Source organism: Panulirus ornatus, chromosome 9 (assembly GCF_036320965.1).
Source record: "Panulirus ornatus isolate Po-2019 chromosome 9, ASM3632096v1, whole genome shotgun sequence".
NCBI lineage: Eukaryota > Metazoa > Arthropoda > Malacostraca > Decapoda > Palinuridae > Panulirus > Panulirus ornatus.
The window spans coordinates 32,752,385-32,772,757 of record NC_092232.1 but is presented as its reverse complement, the minus strand read 5'-3'; the positions used below and the strand labels follow the sequence as shown (position 1 = coordinate 32,772,757).

At 40.2% G+C, this 20,373-nt stretch overlaps 1 protein-coding gene across 2 annotated transcripts in view; it reads left to right on the top strand.

The window, feature by feature from the left end:
* Ptp69D (Protein tyrosine phosphatase 69D) overlaps positions 1 to 20,373 on the top strand; it is a 669,136-nt gene that overhangs the window by 642,765 nt on the left and 5,998 nt on the right. For both annotated transcript variants that reach the window (XM_071664992.1, XM_071664991.1), the window contains exon 25: positions 7,741 to 7,876. In XM_071664992.1, coding sequence (XP_071521093.1) covers positions 7,741 to 7,876 — 136 coding nt within the window. The remainder of the gene's footprint in view (positions 1 to 7,740; positions 7,877 to 20,373) is intronic.

Sequence of the window (20,373 nt, the reverse complement as noted above, 5' to 3'; positions counted from 1 at the left end):
CTTATACCTATGTAATTTGAGCACTCACTCTTATCCCCTTTGCCTTTGTCCAATGGCACTATGCATGCATTCTGCCAATCCTCAGGCACCTCACCATGAGTCATACATATATTGAATAACCTTACCAACCAGTCAACAATACAGTCACCCCCTTTTTTAATAAATTCCAGTGCAATATCATCCAAACCTGCTGCCTTGCTGGCTTTCGTCTTCCGCAAAGCTTTTACTACCTCTTCTCTGTTTACCAAATCATTTTCCCCTACCCTCTCACTTTGCACCCCACCTCGACCAAGACTTCCTATATATGCCACTCTATCATCAAACGCATTCAACAAACCTTCAAAATACTCACTCCGTCTCCTCACATCACCACTACTTGTTATCACCTCCCCATTAGTGCCCTTCACTGAAGTTCCCATTTGCTCCCTTGTCTTACGCACTTTATTTACCTCCTTCCAGAACATCTTTTTATTCTCCCTAAAATTTAATGATACTCTCTCACCCCAACTCTCATTTGCCCTCTTTTTCACCTCTTGCACCTTTCTCTTGACCTCCTGTCTCTTTCTTTTATACATCTCCCACTCAATTGCATTTTTTCCCTGCAAAAATCATCCAAATGCCTCTCTCTTCTCTTTCACTAATAATCTTACTTCTTCATCCTACCACGCACTACCCTTTCTAATCAACCCACCTCCCACTCTTCTCATGCCAAAAGCATCTTTTGCGCAATCCATCACTGATTCCCTAAATACTTCCCATTCCTCCCCCACTCCCCTACTTCCATTGTTCTCACCTTTTCCCATTCTGTACTCAGTCTCTCCTGGTACTTCCCCACACAAGTTTCCTTCCCAAGCTCACTTACTCTCACCACCCTCTTCACCCCAACATTCACTCTTCTTTTTTGAAAACCCATACAAATCTTCACCTTATCCTCCACAAGATAATGATCGTATATATATATGAGAGTTGGGGTGAGAGAGTATCATTAAATTTTCGGGAGAATAAAAAGATGTTCTGGAAGGAGGTAAATAAAGTGCGTAAGACAAGGGAGCAAATGGGAACTTCAGTGAAGGGCGCTAATGGGGAGGTGATAACAAGTAGTGGTGATGTGAGAAGGAGATGGAGTGAGTATTTTGAAGGTTTGTTGAATGTGTTTGATGATAGAGTGGCAGATATAGAGTGTTTTGGTCGAGGTGGTGTGCAAAGTGAGAGGGTTAGGGAAAATTATTTGGTAAACAGAGAAGAGGTAGTAAAAGCTTTGCGGAAGATGAAAGCAGGCAAGGCAGCAGTTTGGATGGTATTGCAGTGGAATCTATTAAAGAAGGGGGTGACTGTATTGTTGACTGGTTGGTAAGGTTATTTAATATATGTATGACTCATGGTGAGGTGCCTGAGGATTGGCGGAATGCGTGCATAGTGCCATTGTACAAAGGCAAAGGGGATAAGAGTGAGTGCTCAAATTACAGAGGTATAAGTTTGTTGAGTATTCCTGGTAAATTATATGGGAGGGTATTGATTGAGAGGGTAAAGGCATGTACAGAGCATGAGATTGGGGAAGAGCAGTGTGGTTTCAGAAGTGGTAGAGGATGTGTGGATCAGGTGTTTGCTTTGAAGAATGTATGTGAGAAATACTTAGAAAAGCAAATGGATTTGTATGTAGCATTTATGGATCTAGAGAAGGCATATGATAGAGTTGATAGAGATGCTATGTGGAAGGTATTAAGAATATATGGTGTGGGAGGCAAGTAGTTAGAAGCATTGAAAAGTTTTTATCGAGGATGTAAGGCATATGTACGTGTAGGAAGAGAGGAAAGTGATTGGTTGTCAGTGAATGTAGGTTTGCGGCAGGGGTGTGTGATGTCACTATGGTTGTTTAATTTGTTTATGGATGGGGTTGTTAGGGAGGTGAATGCAAGAGTTTTGGAAAGAGGGGTAAGTATGAAGTCTGTTGTGGATGAGAGAGCTTGGGAAGTGAGTCAGTTGTTGTTCGCTGATGATACATCGCTGGTGGCTGATTCATGTGAGAAACTGCAGAAGCTGGTGACTGAGTTTGGTAAAGTGTGTGAAAGAAGAAAGTTAAGAGTAAATGTGAATAAGAGTAAGGTTATTAGGTACAGTAGGGTTGAGGGTCAAGTCAATTGGGAGGTAAGTTTGAATGGAGAAAAACTGAAGGAAGTAAAGTGTTTTAGATATCTGGGAGTGGATCTGGCAGCGGATGGATCCATGGAAGCGGAAGTGGATCATAGGGTGGGGGAGGGGGCGAAAATCCTGGGAGCCTTGAAGAATGTTTGGAAGTCGAGAGCATTATCTCGGAAAGCAAAAATGGGTATGTTTGATGGAATAGTGGTTCCAACACTGTTTTATGGTTGCGAGGCGTGGGCTATGGATAGAGTTGTGTGCAGGTGGGTGGATGTGCTGGAAATGAGATGTTTGAGGACAATGTGTTGGGTGTGAGGTGGTTTGATCGAGTAAGTAACGTAAGGGTGAGAGAGATGTGTGGAAATAAAAAGAGCGTGGTTGAGAGAGCAGAAGAGGGTGTTTTGAAATGGTTTGGGCACATGGAGAGAATGAGTGAGGAAAGATTGACCAAGAGGATATATGTGTCGGAGGTGGAGGGAACGAGGAGAAGTGGGAGACCAAATTGGAGGTGGAAAGATGGAGTGAAAAAGATTTTGAGTGATCGGGGCCTGAACATGCAGGAGGGTGAAAGGCGGGCAAGGAATAGAGTGAATTGGATCGATGTGGTATACCGGGTTGACGTGCTGTCAGTGGATTGAATCAGGGCATGTGAAGCGTCTGGGGTAAACCATGGAAAGTTGTGTGGGGCCTGGATGTGGAAAGGGAGCTGTGCTTTTGGGCATTATTGCATGACAGCTAGAGACTGAGTATGAACGAATGGGACCTTTGTTGTCTTTTCCTAGCGCTACCTCGCACACATGAGGGAGGAGGGGGATGATATTCTATGTGTGGTGAGGTGGCGATGGGAATGAATAAAGGCAGACAGTGTGAATTGTGTGCCTGGGTATATATGTATGTGTCTGTGTGTGTATATATATGTGTACATTGAGATATATAGGTATGTATATTTGCGTGTGTGGACGTGTATGTATATACATTTGTATGGGGGTGGGTTGGGCCATTTCTTTCGTCTGTTTCCTTGCGCTACCTCGCAAACGCGAGAGACAGCGACAAAGCAAAATGAATGAATAAATATATTTTTTTTTTTTTTTATACTTTGTTGCTGTCTCCCGCATTTGCGAGGTAGCGCAAGGAAACAGACGAAAGAAATGGCCCAACCCCCCCCCATACACATGTATATACACACGTCCACACACGCAAATATACATACCTACAGAGCTTTCCATGGTTTACCCCAGACGCTTCACATGCCTTGATTCAATCCACTGACAGCACGTCAACCCCGGTATACCACATCGCTCCAATTCACTCTATTCCTTGCCCTCCTTTCACCCTCCTGCATGTTCAGGCCCCGATCACACAAAATCTTTTTCACTCCATCTTTCCACCTCCAATTTGGTCTCCCTCTTCTCCTCGTTCCCTCCACCTCCGACACATATATCCTCTTGGTCAATCTTTCCTCACTCATTCTCTCCATGTGCCCAAACCATTTCAAAACACCCTCTTCTGCTCTCTCAACCACGCTCTTTTTATTTCCACACATCTCTCTTACCCTTACGTTACTTACTCGATCAAACCACCTCACACCACACATTGTCCTCAAACATCTCATTTCCAGCACATCCATCCTCCTGCGCACAACTCTATCCATAGCCCACGCCTCGCAACCATACAACATTGTTGGAACCACTATTCCTTCAAACATACATTTATATATATATATTATTTATTTATTTATAGAAAGATTTTGTGAAAAAGATTTTGTGTGATCGGGGCCTGACCATGCAGGAGGGTGAAAGGAGGTAAAGGAATAGAGTGAGTTGGAATGATGTGGTATACTGGGGTTGACGTGCTGTCTGTGGATTGAATCAGGGCATGTGAAGCGTCTGGGGTGAACCATGGAAAGCTGTGTAGGTATGTATATTTGCGTGTGTGGACGTATGTATATACATGTGTATGGGGGTGGGTTGGGCCATTTCTTTCGTCTGTTTCCTTGCGCTACCTCGCAAACGCGGGAGACCGACAAAGCAAAAAAAAAAGAAAAAAAAATATATATATATATATATATATATATATATTTAGCGAGGATGTAAGGCATGTGTACGTGTAGGAAGAGAGGAAAGTGATTGGTTCTCAGTGAATGTAGGTTTGCGGCAGGGGTTTGTGATGTCTCCATGGTTGTTTAATTTGTTTATGGATGGGGTTGTTAGGGAGGTAAATGCAAGAGTTTTGGAAAGAGGGGCAAGTATGAAGTCTGTTGGGGATGAGAGAGCTTGGGTAGTGAGTCAGTTGTTGTTCACTGATGATACAGCGCTGGTGGCTGATTCATGTGAGAAACTGCAGAAGCTGGTGACTGAGTTTGGTAAAGTGTGTGAAAAAAGAAAGTTAAGAGTAAATGTGAATAAGAGCAAGGTAATTAGGTACAGTAGGGTTGAGGGTCAAGTCAATTGGGAGGTAAGTTTGAATGGAGAAAAACTGGAGGAAGTGAAGTGTTTTAGATATCTGGGAGTGGATCTGGCAGCGGATGGAACCATGGAAGCGGAAGTAGATCATAGGGTGGGGAAGGGGGCGAAAATCCTGGGAGCCTTGAAGAATGTGTGGAAGTCGAGAACATTATCTCAGAAAGCAAAAATGGGTATGTTTGAAGGAATAGTGGTTCCAACAATGTTGTATGGTTGCGAGGCGTGGGCTATGGATAGAGTTGTGCGCAGGAGGATGGATGTGCTGGAAATGAGATGTTTGAGGACAATGTGTGGTGTGAGGTGGTTTGATCGAGTAAGTAATGTAAGGGTAAGAGAGATGTGTGGAAATAAAAAGAGCGTGGTTGAGAGAGCAGAAGAGGGTGTTTTGAAATGGTTTGGGCACATGGAGAGAATGAGTGAGGAAAGATTGACCAAGAGGATATATGTGTCGGAGGTGGAGGGAACGAGGAGAAGTGGGAGACCAAATTGGAGGTGGAAAGATGGAGTGAAAAAGATTTTGTGTGATCGGGGCCTGAACATGCAGGAGGGTGAAAGGAGGGCAAGGAATAGAGTGAATTGGATCGATGTGGTATAACGGTGTTGACATGCTGTCAGTGTATTGAATCAGGGCATGTCAAGCGTCTGGGGTGAACCTTGGAAAGCTGTGTAGGTATGTATATTTGCGTGTGTGGACGTGTGTGTGTATATATTGTGTATGGGGGTGGGTTGGGCCATTTCTTTCGTCTGTTTCCTTTCGCTACCTCGCAAACGCGAGAGTATAATAAAAAAAAAGATATATATATATATATATTTCATTTTCATTCAAACTATTCGCCATTTCCCGCGTTAGCGAGGTAGCGTTAAGAACAGAGGACTGGGCCTTGGAGGGAATATCCTCACCTGGCCCCCTTCTCTGTTCCTTGTTTTGGAAAATTAAAAAAAAAACGAGAGGGGAAGATTTCCAGCCCTCCGCTCCCTCCCCCTTTAGTCGCCTTCTACGACACGCAGGGAATACGTGGGAAGTATTCTTTCTCCCCTATCCCTGGGGATAGGGGAGAAAGAATACTTCCCACGTATTCCCTGCGTGTCGTAGAAGGTGACTAAAAGGGGAGGGAGCGGGTGGCTGGAAATCCTCCCCTTTCTTGTTTTTTTTTTAATTTTCCAAAAGAAGGAACAGAGAAGGGGGTCAGGTGAGGATATTCACTCTAAGGCCCAGTTCTCTGTTCTTAACGCTACCTCACTAACGCGGGAAATGGCTAATAGTATGAAAAATATATATATTTTTTTTTTTTTTTTTTTTTTTTTTTTTTTTTTTTTTTTATACTTTGTCGCTGTCTCCCGCGTTTGCGAGGTAGCGCAAGGAAACAGACGAAAGAAATGGCCCAACCCCCCCCCATACACATGCACATACACACGTCCACACACGCAAATATACATACCTACACAGCTTTCCATGGTTTACCCCAGACACTTCACATGCCTTGATTCAATCCACTGACAGCACGTCAACCCCTGTATACCACATCGCTCCAATTCACTCTATTCCTTGCCCTCCTTTCACCCTCCTGCATGTTCAGGCCCCGATCACACAAAATCTTTTTCACTCCATCTTTCCACCTCCAATTTGGTCTCCCTCTTCTCCTCGTTCCCTCCACCTCCGACACATATATCCTCTTGGTCAATCTTTCCTCACTCATTCTCTCCATGTGCCCAAACCATTTCAAAACACCCTCTTCTGCTCTCTCAACCACGCTCTTTTTATTTCCACACATCTCTCTTACCCTTACGTTACTTACTCGATCAAACCACCTCACACCACACATTGTCCTCAAACATCTCATTTCCAGCACATCCATCCTCCTGCGCACAACTCTATCCATAGCCCACGCCTCGCAACCATACAACATTGTTGGAACCACTATTCCTTCAAACATACCCATTTTTGCTTTCCGAGATAATGTTCTCGACTTCCACACATTTTTCAAGGCTCCCAAAATTTTCGCCCCCTCCCCCACCCTATGATCCACTTCCGCTTCCATGGTTCCATCCGCTGACAGATCCACTCCCAGATATCTAAAACACTTCACTTCCTCCAGTTTTTCTCCATTCAAACTCACCTCCCAATTGACTTGACCCTCAACCCTACTGTACCTAATAACCTTGCTCTTATTCACATTTACTCTTAACTTTCTTCTTCCACACACTTTACCAAACTCAGTCACCAGCTTCTGCAGTTTCTCACATGAATCAGCCACCAGCGCTGTATCATCAGCGAACAACAACTGACTCACTTCCCAAGCTCTCTCATCCCCAACAGACTTCATACTTGCCCCTCTTTCCAGGACTCTTGCATTTACCTCCCTAACAACCCCATCCATAAACAAATTAAACAACCATGGAGACATCACACACCCCTGCCGCAAACCTACATTCACTGAGAACCAATCACTTTCCTCTCTTCCTACACGTACACATGCCTTACATCCTCGATAAAAACTTTTCACTGCTTCTAACAACTTGCCTCCCACACCATATATTCTTAATACCTTCCACAGAGCATCTCTATCAACTCTATCATATGCCTTCTCCAGATCCATAAATGCTACATACAAATCCATTTGCTTTTCTAAGTATTTCTCACATACATTCTTCAAAGCAAACACCTGATCCACACATCCTCTACCACTTCTGAAACCGCACTGCTCTTCCCCAATCTGATGCTCTGTACATGCCTTCACCCTCTCAGTCAATACCCTCCCATATAATTTACCAGGAATACTCAACAAACTTATACCTCTGTAATTTGAGCACTCACTCTTATCCCCTTTGCCTTTGTACAATGGCACTATGCACGCATTCCGCCAATCCTCAGGCACCTCACCATGAGTCATACATACATTAAATAACCTTACCAACCAGTCAACAATACAGTCACCCCCTTTTTTAATAAATTCCACTGCAATACCATCCAAGCCTGCTGCCTTGCCGGCTTTCATCTTCCGCAAAGCTTTTACTACCTCTTCTCTGTTTACCAAATATATATATATTATTGTTATTACCTACTATGTTTTTATATGACTGCATATTTCCAAATATGTTAATAAAATTTTAACAGTTCTATATATCTTATGGTTTCTAGTGGAGGTGGTGACCGTAGCAGTGTTTATGTCTGTCTTAACAACTGCCTGCGGCAGCTGAGGCGAGAGGGTCGTGTAGATGTATTCCAGACATCCAGAAGAATAAGGGCTCTTAGACAGTTTCAGCTACAAGAGTTTGTAAGTTATATCTTTTTAAAAATAGCTTCAAAAGTTTTGTTAGATTTTGATTTAACTTACAAAATTGTGATTACTTAAAAGCTTATATGGTACTTCATACACTCTCTGGATATCATTAAACATCCAGCTTCATTTAATACATAGAAGCTGAAATCTGGTAATGAACATGTCACTAAAAATTTTGTGTGCATATATATGTGTATGTGTCCGTGTAATTTCCTATTTTCAGTTCACAAGAAGAGTGATATACACTTGTGGGTTCCTATTTCTTGAACATTCTTTACTATCATACAACTTCTTAAGTTTATATATGCTGTCTGCATTGACTAAGTCTTCTGTAATTCTCTTTCATTCAGCAATTGTGAAAGTACTTCTCTACATCATTTTTAACAATTTTCAAGCTTTCTGCTTAATTTCATATGTCCTTTGGTTGCACCATCACTATATCTCTTGAAGAACTTTTCACTGTCCATATCATTGACCTGTTTTAGATTTCCAAGATGGGTAGATTTAAAGCTTTACCTTTTCCTGATTACTTATATCTATCTATCTATTTTTGTCTCTGACTCCTGTCCTGAACTGGAACTTACTTTATGGGTTGGCCACAGCAATAGTCTCCATAACTAATGAACTACCTTCCTCTTCAATCTGTTGCTCCTACCATTTTGCCAAAAGGAAGTGCTAACAGTGCTCACTGCAGGAAAATCTAGTTACAAAGAATGAGCTTTTTGAGTTAAGTGTTGTCAAGTGTTATGTATGACTAGGAGAGATTGTATGTTTGTGGGCAGAATGCTAGTAGTCCAGTTGTGGGTGAGGCAGAAAGAAAAGACAACTACCTGGACTCCAAGTGCAACTTGACATTCATTGAAGTGCTGGCTCATAACACAGCCATCACTAACCCTCCTGATACCCAGGCAAGTAGTATTGGTAAAATATCTCATTGTTGGTTGTATACCAGTTGCTGCTACTACTGCTACTTACATAACTTAGCTCTCTAAATTCTGGTACCATCTTTGATGGCCTCCCCTGGAACTTCTCTTTTAGCTCTTTGTATTTCTTTAGTTTTAGTAGCCAAACTTAAGGACCATATTCTAATTTTGGCCTTATGTAGGAGATGAACAGCTTGCTAAATATTTCCATAACCTTATTCTTGAAAGCTATTCTGTCTGTCCAGAGTTATTGTTTTTTCCAGATAATAATCATGTTAAAGCCATTTTTCACTTTACATTACAATAAACATGAATCTGGGGTTGAAATATTCTTTTAGGTATCATTAAGGCCAGTAATTGAATTATTTCACTTTGGAAAGATTGTTTCATTATTTGCTACCTATTTGTTTGGTATCTGTTGGCTAGGGGAAGCATTTTCATGTACTTTCCATGATTATTTCAAGTATTCAAGCATTTCATTGTGTTAGATAACAATTTTAAAAGACAGTTTTTTGGGCTAAAAATCACCTTGAACTTATTTATTACATGTAATTTTTGGGGCTTTTCAGAGGGTAAAATGTTTGCTTGAAAACCTCAGTGTAAGGACTTGTTTTATGAATTTATTATGAATCTGTAGTTGAAGTTCTGGTTTGGGGTCATAGAGGCTTGTAATGAAATGATTACATTTTAGAAAGATTTTGTTATTAGCTTCATATATATTGGGTATCTGTTTGTTAGAGGAAGCATCATGAGATATGACTGAATAATGAAAGATTCTCTCGTTATTATTTGTTCCTTATTTATTGGGTAGCTGTTGGCTTGGGGAAGCATTGTGGGATATTTTTCATGATTAGTTCAAGTATTAAATTATAGAAATGTTTCTGTCAACCTATCTGTATCTCTGATGCCTGTTCCCAATTGGAACTCCTTCAAGGGAATGGCCATGGCAATAGCCTCGTTAACTAGTAAACTCCAGTGTTGCATCATAGCTTTTAGTGCCTCACCCATAACAGGCCACTGGCGGTGGGTAGCTCTAGCACAGTGTTTGCTGAGGCTACTACTGATATAAACATTACTGACAAAAATCCAAAAGTGAGCTTTTTGTCAGCATTGTTTATAGACCTCTCAAGCAAAAAGATGACGGTAAGATGCGATACAATGAAATCAGAACTATAGTAAACAGTAAAGTGGTTATAATAGTAGGAGACTTCAACAGTCCAAACATAAACCGGAACCTGTTAACAGGTGACTGAGAGGGAACGAGATTAAAGATGCTTTTCTAGAACAGTTAATTAAAAAACAACTAGAGGTAAAAAATTCTTGATCTTGTCCTCACCAGTGACACAGATTTAATCAACTCTTGCAAAGTAGGCGAGAGTTTGTCAAACAGTGATCACAGTTTGATTTGATTAGATATGAATTTAGATTATGAAATAAATGACAACAAACTCTTGGCCTCAGATTACAGATGAGCAGATTTTGAAAACATTGGACATGAAATTCATGGTACCAGTTGGACAGAACTTCTTGATGTTCACAGGACAGGAAATGGAGAACTAGCAATATTTCATTGATAGATAGTAGTACAGAGGTATAAGTTTGTTGAGTATTCCTGTTAAATTATATGGGAGGGTATTGATTGAGAGGGTGAAGGCATGTACAGAACATCAGATTGGGGAAGAGCAGTGTGGTTTCAGAAGTGGTAGAGGATATGTGGATCAGGTGTTTGCTTTGAAGAATGTATGTGAGAAATACTTAGAAAAACAAATGGATTTGTATGTAGCATTTATGGATCTGGAGAAGGCATATGATAGAGTGGATAGAGATGCTCTGTGGAAGGTGTTAAGAATATATGGTGTGGGAGGCAAGTTGTTAGAAGCAGTGAAAAGTTTTTATCGAGGATGTAAGGCATGTGTACGTGTAGGAAGAGAGGAAAGTGATTGGTTCTCAGTGAATGTAGGTTTACGGCAGGGGTGTGTGATGTCTCCATGGTTGTTTAATTTGTTTATGGATGGGGTTGTTAGGGAGGTGAATGCAAGGGTTTTGGAAAGAGGGGCAAGTATGCAGTCTGTTGTGGATGAGAGAGCTTGGGAAGTGAGTCAGTTGTTGTTCGCTGATGATACAGCACTGGTGGCTGATTCATGTAAGAAACTGCAGAAGCTGGTGACTGAGTTTGGTAAAGTGTATGAAAGAAGAAAGTTAAGAGTAAATGTGAATAAGAGCAAGGTTATTAGGTACAGTAGGGTTGAGGGTCAAGTCAATTGGGAGGTAAGTTTGAATGGAGAAAAACTGGAGGAAGTAAAGTGTTTTAGATATCTGGGAGTGGATCTGGCAGCGGATGGAACCATGGAAGCGGAAGTGAATTATAGGGTGGGGGAGGGGGCGAAAATTCAGGGAGCCTTGAAGAATGTGTGGAAGTCGAGAACATTATCTCAGAAAGCAAAAATGGGTATGTTTGAAGGAATAGTGGTTCCAACAATGTTGTATGGTTGCGAGGCGTGGGCTATGGATAGAGTTGTGCGCAGGAGGGTGGATGTGCTGGAAATGAGATGTTTGAGGACAATATGTGGTGTGAGGTGGTTTGATCGAGTAAGTAATGTAAGGGTGAGAGAGATGTGTGGAAATAAAAAGAGTGTGGTTGAGAGAGCAGAAGAGGGTGTTTTGAAATGGTTTGGCCACATGGAGAGAATAAGTGAGGAAAGATTGACCAAGAGGATATATGTGTCAGAGGTGGAGGGAACGAGGAGAAGAGGGAGACCAAATTGGAGGTGGAAAGATGGAGTGAAAAAGATTTTGAGTGATTGGGGCCTGAACATGCAGGAGGGTGAAAGGCGTGCAAGGAATAGAGTGAATTGGAACGATGTGGTATACCGGGGTCGACGTGCTGTCAATGGATTGAATCAGGGCATGTGAAGCGTCTGGGGTAAACCATGGAAAGTTGTGTGGGACCTGGATGTGGAAAGGGAGCTGTGGTTTCGGTGCATTATTACATGACAGCTAGAGACTGAGTGTGAACGAATGGGGCCTTTGTTCTCTTTTCCTAGTGCTACCTCGCACACATGAGGGGGAGGGAGTTGTTGTTCCATGTGTGGCGAGGTGGCGATGGGAACAAATAAAGGCAGACTATGAATTATGTACATGTGTATATATGTATATGTCTGTGTGTGTATATATATGTGTACATTGAGATGTATAGGTATGTATATTTGCATGTGTGGACGTGTATGTATATACATGTGTATGTGGGCAGGTTGGGCCATTCTTTCGTCTGTTTCCTTGCACTACCTTGCTAATGCGGGAGACAGCGACAAAGCAAAATAAATAGATAGTAGAATAGGACTAATTTGCTAAAAGAAGAAAACATTAAAGAAATTCAAATCAGTGGGAACTGATGAAAATCTTCAGGAATGAATCAGAATACAAAGATTGTAAGGTCATAAGACAGAGTGAATGCAAGGAAGAAAAAAGAATTTCCATGAAAGTTAAGAATAATCCTAAGGAATTCTTTGAATGTCTAAGACAAAGGAAGACTGTAAAAGAAGGAGTTGGACCATTACAAAACAAAGATGACATACAAACTACTGATGACAAGGAAATGGCTACCATACTAAATTATTCCCGTAACTCCGTATTCACAATTGAAAAAACATCTCGAATACTGTAACTAATGAAAATGTTTCCAGAGCTCTGAAGTGCTTTAATACTTTGACCAACTAAATCCTAATAAATCCAATGGCCTAGATAACTTAGCTTCAGGATTTTTAAAGGTCAGGAGACAGCTAATATGCCCCATATCAAAAATATTCAACAAATCTCTGTTGGATGGTCAGGTGCCAACAGACTGGAAACTAGCAAATGTTACTCCTACATATAAAAAAGCAAAAAAACATGTTCCTTGAACTACTGCCCAGTTAGCCTTATGTGTGTTTTAGATAAACGAATACATTAGAATTGTCATGTTTCTAAATCACAAAATTATATCATACAAATTAACACAGATTCCGCACAAAATTACATCAGACAACCAACACAGTTTCTGTAATAGAAGGTCCTGCCTGATGAATTTGCTGGAATATTTTAATGTTATTTATCAGAATTAGGACAAAAAAGTTCCGTCTGATGTAGTATATTTAGATTTCCAAAAGGCTTTCAATAAAGTATCTCACAAGAGACTTTTGTAGAAACTCAAAGCACACGGAATCAGTGAAGAACTCTGTACATAGATCAGAGACTGGCTTGCCAGAAGAAAGCAGTGTGTAGTATTAAGCGGCGAAGCCTCAGATTGGCTAAACATAATGAGTGGTGTGCCACAGGGGTTGTTCCTAGGCCCCATTCTTTTCATAATATACAGTAATGACTTAGAACTCGGTCTTATCTAAGATCTCCAAATTTGCTGTTGATACTAAACTAGAAGGTAGAGCTGTAAACAGGCAGGACTGTGAAATGATTCAAAGAGATCTTAACTTACTTAAAGCACAGTGGTCATTTAGATGGCAAATGAAATTTAATGTAGACAAGTTTAAAGTTATATACTTTGGAGAAAAGAATATGTGTTACGACTACAAACTATTCAGAAACTCTTGACTAAATTAGATGAAGAAAAGAACTTTGGAATTGTCACTAGCAATCTGGCATATGAAGGTAGGCTAACACAATTGGATCTCTTCTCCCTTGAATAACATAGACTTCATGGCAACTTGATCCAAGTGTTCAAAATTCTGAACAAGTTCGATAATGTAAATCATGATTATCTATTCAAAATACAAGCAAATACAGTTCCAAGACAAATGGAATAAAACTCAAAGCTAAAAGATGTAGTGCGGACATGGGAAAAAGCTTCTTTTCCCATAGGTGTGTTGAGTGCTGGAATAAGTTACTGTCAGATATAGTGAACGCTAATAATCTATATACCTTCAAAAGCCATTTAGACAAATATTTTATGAATTCAGGCATACTCTGAGAAAAAGCCAGAGGTAAACTATATAAACAACAGTGGTAACCAGGACAGTAGAAGGCTAATGTGCAGCAGTTAGTGATGGCTTTAAAAACTTATGAGTGGAATTACATTTTCTTGTCAAGTTAAACTCCTTTTTTTTCTTTTTTCAGACAACCCGGTCATGGGTCAATCAGGCCTTTTATTACCTGTCTTTCTCGTGTAAACTCATGTAATGTTCCTACTGACTACTACTACCTAATGGTCCTATCTAATGTTTCTTCCCACTGCTTCTACCTATGTTTGTACTAGATGTGCAATGGCAATATTATAACTAATAAGGTAAGTGCTGCTGCTACTGTGGAAGTAAAGAAGCTTGAAATTGGGAAAAGTATTGAGTCTCAGCACCTCAAAGGGATGCTCTAGTTTTACTGGGGTACCCAAGTCTCTCCCCGCCTGATTGTGGTGAACTCATTTGTGCATGGGTGGAACTAATGGGTATTACTTTTAGATTTGGACAAACACATGAGGTGTACTGTTACTTATAGTTTTTGAAAATTTTGGAGACTTGCTGCCCCTGGAAACACTGCATTGTGGTATACCAGTTATGCTAAGGGTTAAAAGAAATAAGAGATTGAGGATGATGGCACTAAATGTGAATTGGATGACTGGGGAGAGTAAAAGAAGGGAAATTGTGGAGAAATTTTAAAGCTGTAGCATGGATGTGCTAGGGACTGGGGAAACCCATATCCTTAGGCAGGGTGTGTGGGGAGAGAAAATGGAAATGTCGCATGGAAGGGGGTATGATATAAACAAGAATGAGTGAAAATTATCAGGGAAGAGGTAAATGAGTGAAACTTATCGAGGGAGAAGTAAAGAAGTATGTGCAAATCTGCTGTCACCAAGAGTGTGGGAGGGTGTTACAGAGCATGGATAGAATGGATCAAGAATAGTTTGGGTGAAAGGAAAGATTGGGATTGTGAAATATGCCTGGGTATGTGTATATGTGCTTGTGAATATGAAGACTGTATGAGGTAAGGATAAAATGAAGCTTTTGTGGAGAAATTTGAATGACTGTATAAACAGTTTTGAGAGTGAGAGAAACATGGTTGTATTGGGTCATATGAATGTGAAAGTGAGATGTGATGATATTGGTGAGATGGTTAATGGGGAGTGCCTGCAAAAAATGAGAATGGAAACTATCTTGTTTATATTTGTGCTCAGAGGGGTTTACTCCTTGCAAACACCTTTTTTTTAGCACAAGATGATCCACAGATATACATGGATGAGGAATGATGGAAGAGAAGAGCAAAAGGCTTTGATTGACTATGTGGCAGTGGATGAAAGCTTGAGATAGGCTGTATTGGATGCTAGAGTCATGAGAGGATTACTGGAGACTGACCATTTTGCCGTTCTTATGAGTATAAGGATCAGGGAGAGGTGGAGGTATGGTGTGAGGAAGAATGGAGAGGTAAAAGTGTTGGCTACGGAGATGAATCTGGTAAAATATAAAGAATATAAAGGGAATGTAACTGAAAGCTTAGATGGAATGCAGTCATGTGTGAATAAGGTGTTTAGAATGTTTAGAGAAATACTGGTAAAGGTTGTAGAATCAATAGTTGGATACAAGGTAGTGTGATACAGGAATATAAAGGGCAGTGCATGGTAGACAGAAGAGATTAGAAATGCTGGGGAAGAAAAGAAAAAGGCATATGGTAGATTGCTCAATAGGGATGTACCAGTGGAAGTTCAGCAAAGGAGGAGGTGAAGAATACAGAATATGTAAGTGGAATGTTAACAAGCTGATAGAGAAAAGCAGAGAAAGAGTAGATGAAGGTTTTGGAAGAAAGTTAAGGGAAAAGTTTGTGGATAACAAGAAACTATACTGGAAGGAGTTGAAAAAGGAAAGAGGTGGATGTAAGGATGGAAATGTTGATGTGAGAAGCAAGGAAGGGGAATGGCTGAATCAAAAGGAGGAAGTGAAAGGAAGATGGAAAGAGTATTGATGAATATGGGAGAAGGGGAGGCCTGTAGCAAAAAGGGAGGTAAGAGGGGCATTAATGAGGTTGAAGATAAGAAAGACACCTGGAGTGGATAGGATTATGGCTGAAATGCTGAAATATGGAGGAGAAAGTATCATAGAGTGGATGCATTTTATATGTAATTTTGCATTGAAACAGAAGGTTGTGCATGAGGATTGGATGAAAACAATTATTGTTCTTTTATTCCTTTATTTGCGTGTGTGGACGTGTATGTATATGCATGTGTATGTGGGTGGGTTGGGCCATTTCTTTCGTCTGTTTCTTTGCGCTACCTCGCTAACGCAGGAGACAGCGACAAAGCAAAATAAATGAAATAGATAGATTATTCAAAGGGAAAGTTGCTGTGGATGTATGTATCATTTATGGGGAAATAAGTTTGTTAAGTATACCAGGAAAAGTGTATGCAAGAATATTATTGAGAGAGTGATGAGTGACTCAATGCAGAATAAGTGAAGAGCAAGGGGGTTTTGGGAAAGGTAGAGGATGTGTGGATGAGATTTTTATTGTAAAGGTGACTGTGGAAAACTATTTAGGAAAAGATAGAGAAGTTGCATGCAGCTTTTGTAGATCTGGAGAAAGCGTGTGACAGAGTTGAGTGGAATACTTTGTGGGATGTATTAAGGATATATGGTGCAGGATTACAACTGTTGGATTGTGTAAAAGCCTCCTATAGAGTAGCAAATGTGTATGTAAGAGTGGATGGAGAGCTGAGCGAAAGTTTTGGGATACATTTAGGTGTGAGACAGGGCTGTGTGATGTCTCTGTGGCTTTTTGATATAAATATGAATGGAGTGACGAGAGATAAAAGCAAAACTAGGGAAAATGGGTGTGGATTGTGGCAGTGAAATATGGTGGCTAGTGGCAAGCTTGTTTGTGGATGATACTGTATTCTTTGTGGAGAGTGAAGAGGAGTTGCAGAAATTGTGTGTTTTATGATGTATGTAAGTGTAGAGATTGAAGGTTAATGCGAGTATAAGTAAAGTAATGGTGTTTGAAAGGAGACGGAGGGAAAGTATAGATTTTGTAAAACCACATAGAGTGAAAGAAGAAAGTGTATTGAATTATGCTGTGGATATGGAGGGAGAATGACTGAAAGAAGTGAGGGATTTTAAGTTTCTGAGTGCTGTTTTGGGTAAGTTTGGTAGTATGGAAAGAGAGATAAGGGAGAGAGCAGTACAGGGTAGAAAGAGTCACTGGGTCCCTTAATAGAATAATGAAGGGTAGAGGTGTAAGTATGGAAGTGAAGAGAGGATTAAGGGACAGAATAGTCTTACCAACCCTGACCTATGCAGCCAAAACATGAATGTTAAATGAGGTGCAGAGATCATGAATTCAGACTGTGGAATTGAGCTATTTGAGAAGAGTATGTGGTGTAACTATATGAACTATTTGAGAAGAGCATGTTGTGTAGATAGATGTAATGAAGAAAGAATTAAAACGGTGTATGAGAAATGTGGTATGGCAAGGAATGTAAAGGTAGTGAATTTTGGAATGGTAGAATGGGTGAAATATAATACTTTGAGGTGGTTTGGGCATGTGGAGAGAATGCAAGACATGGAGTTTACAAGGAGAGTGTATGATAGTACAGTTAAAGGGGTTGGTGTGACATAGGTAAATAGGGTGGAGGAATACTGGAGGGAGAGAAAGAGTAAGAGTGTGTGGAATGGTATAAATGATGGAGGCATGTGAGGACGGGCATAAGTGGAGAGTATTTTGCTGTGGCCATCCCTTAATAGGAATCCCCAAAGGGAATGGGCGTCAGAGTATAGATAGATAAATAGGTGCTCCTGGCTAAATGTTAGTACCTACTAATTCTATATATTGCTCCTGTCCTCTGTCAAAAGGCAGGGCCAGTGTACATTGCGCACCGCAGGAAAAGCTAGTGTTACGAAGAATGAGCTATTTGAGTGTTGTCGTATTATGAATGACAAGGAGATATTGTATGTTTGTAGACGGAATGCCAATTGTCCATGTGTGGTTGAGGCAAAAAGAAAAGACAGCTACCTGGATCAAAGGAGTGCAACTTGACAACTATGGAAATGCTATCTCTATACAACTGTCAATAACTCTCCCAATACCTGGGTGGGTAGTACTTGTAGAATACCCCTCAGGTTGTTTCATTGTGTTATATTACAGTTTTACAAGAAAATGGGTTTCAGGCTAAAAAATATCCCGAACTGTTGATTACTTGCAATTTTTGGTATTTTTGGATGTAACTTGCTTGAAAACCTCAGTACAAGGACTATTTTTCATGCTTAATATGAATCTGGGGTGATATGTTTGAGAGTCATTTAGGTCTGTGATGAAATATTTACCTTTTGATAAGATTGTGTCATTATTTGCTTCAAATTTTTAGGTATCTGTCAGCAAGAGGAAGCATTCTGAGATATTTTCTGTGATTTTTCAAATATAAAAGTGTTTCATTATATTACTAATTTTAACTAAAAAGTATTGTTGGCTAAAAAATAACCTGCAATTTTTAGCATTTATTTTAATCTTGATAGATTTGCTTGTGAACATATGTATAAGGACTATGCTTCTTGATAAATATAGGTGTGGGGTTAAAATATTCCTGTAGGTATCATAAGGCCAGTAATTAGATAATCACACTCTGAAAAGATTATGTTATTATTCTCTCTATAATCATTGGTACATGTTGAGGAGGGGCAGCATTTTGATATACTTTCCATGATTATTTCAAGTATGCAAGCATTTTATTATGTTAGACAACAAATTTCAAAGAAAAAGTTTTTGGGCAAAACAATATCCTTTAGAATTTTTAGCATATTTTAGTATTTTTCAGAGGATAATATATTTTCTTGAAAACCTCAGTATAAGTGCTATTTTTCATGTTGAATACAAATCTGGGGTAAAAATGTTGTTTGTGATTACGTTAGATTACAGTTTTAAAAGAAAAAGTTTTTTGGACTAGAAAATACCTGAATTATTACTTGCAGTTTTTTAGTTTTCAGAGGATAATAGACTTGCTTGAGAACCTCAGTATAAGGGTAAATAAAAAGATTTTTATTTTATTAAAAAGTTTTTATCGAGGATGTAATGCATGTGTACATGTAGGAAGAGAGGAAAGTGATTGGGTCTCAGTGAATGTTGGTTTGCGGCAGGGGTGCGTGATGTCTCCATGGTTGTTTAATTTGTTTATGGATGGGATTGTTAGGGAGTTGAGTGCAAGAGTTTTGGAAAGAGGGGCAAGTATGCAATCTGTTGTGGATGAGAGAGCTTGGGAAGTGAATCAGTTTTGTTCGCTGATGATACAGTGCTGGTGGCTGATTTGGGTGAGAAACTGCAGAAGCTGGTAACTGAGTTTGGTAAAGTGTGAAAGAAGAAAGCTGAGAGTAAATGTGAATAAGAGCAAGGTTATTAGGTAGAGTAGGGTTGAGGGACAAGTCAATTGGGAGGTAAGTTTGAATGGAGAAAAGCTGGAGGAAGTGAAGTGTTTTAGATATCTGGGAGTGGATTTTGCAGCAGATGGAACCATGGAAGCGGAAGTGAATCATAGGGTGGGGGAGGGGGCAAAATTTCTGGGAGCGTTGAAGAATGTGTGGAAGTCGAGAACGTTATCTTGGAAAGCAAAAATGGGTATGTTTGAAGGAATAGTGGTTCCAACAATGTTATATGGTTGCGAGGCATGGGCTATAGATAGAATTGTGTGGAGGAGGGTAGATGTGCTGGAAATGAGATGTTTGAGGACAATATGTGGTGTGAGGTGGGTTGATCGAGTAAGTAATGAAAGGGTAAGAGAGATGTGTGGTGATAAAAAGAGTGTGGTTGAGAGAGCAGAGGAGGGTGTTTTGAAATGGTTTGGTCACATGGAGAGAATGAGTGAGGAAAGATTGACCAAGAGGATATATCTGTCAGAGTTGGAGGGAACGAGGAGAAGTGGGAGACCAAATTGGAGGTGGAAAGATGGAGTGAAAAAGATTTTGAGTGATCGGGGCCTGAACATGTAGGAATGTGAAAGGTGTGCAAGGAATAGAGTGAATTGGAACGATGTGGTATATTGGGGTCGATGTGCTGTCAATGGATTGAACCAGGGCATGTGAAGCGTCTGGGGTAAACCATGGAAAGTTGTGTGGGGCCTGGATGTGGAAAGGGAGCTGTGGTTTCGGTGCATTATACATGACAGCTAGAGACTGAGTCTGAACGAATGTGACCTTTGTTGTCTTTCCCTAGCACTACCTTGCGTGCATATGGGGGGAGAGGGGTGTCATTTCATGTATGGCGGGATGGCGATGGGAATGAATAAAGGCAGCAGGTATGAATTAAGTAGATGTGTATATATGTATATGTCTGTGTGTGTGTGTATATGTATGTATACGTTGAGATGTATAGGTATGTATATTTGTGTGTGTGGACGTGTATGTATATACATGTGTATGTGGGTGGATTGGGCCATTCTTTCGTCTGTTTCCTTGCGCTACCTTGCTAACGCAGGAGACAGTGACAAAGTATAATAAAAAGAATAATAATAAAAAAAAAAGATTTTATTATTCGCTTTGTATTTATTAGGTATCTGTTGGCTAGGGGAAGCATCATGAAATATTTTACATGATTATTTCAAATATAGAAATGTTT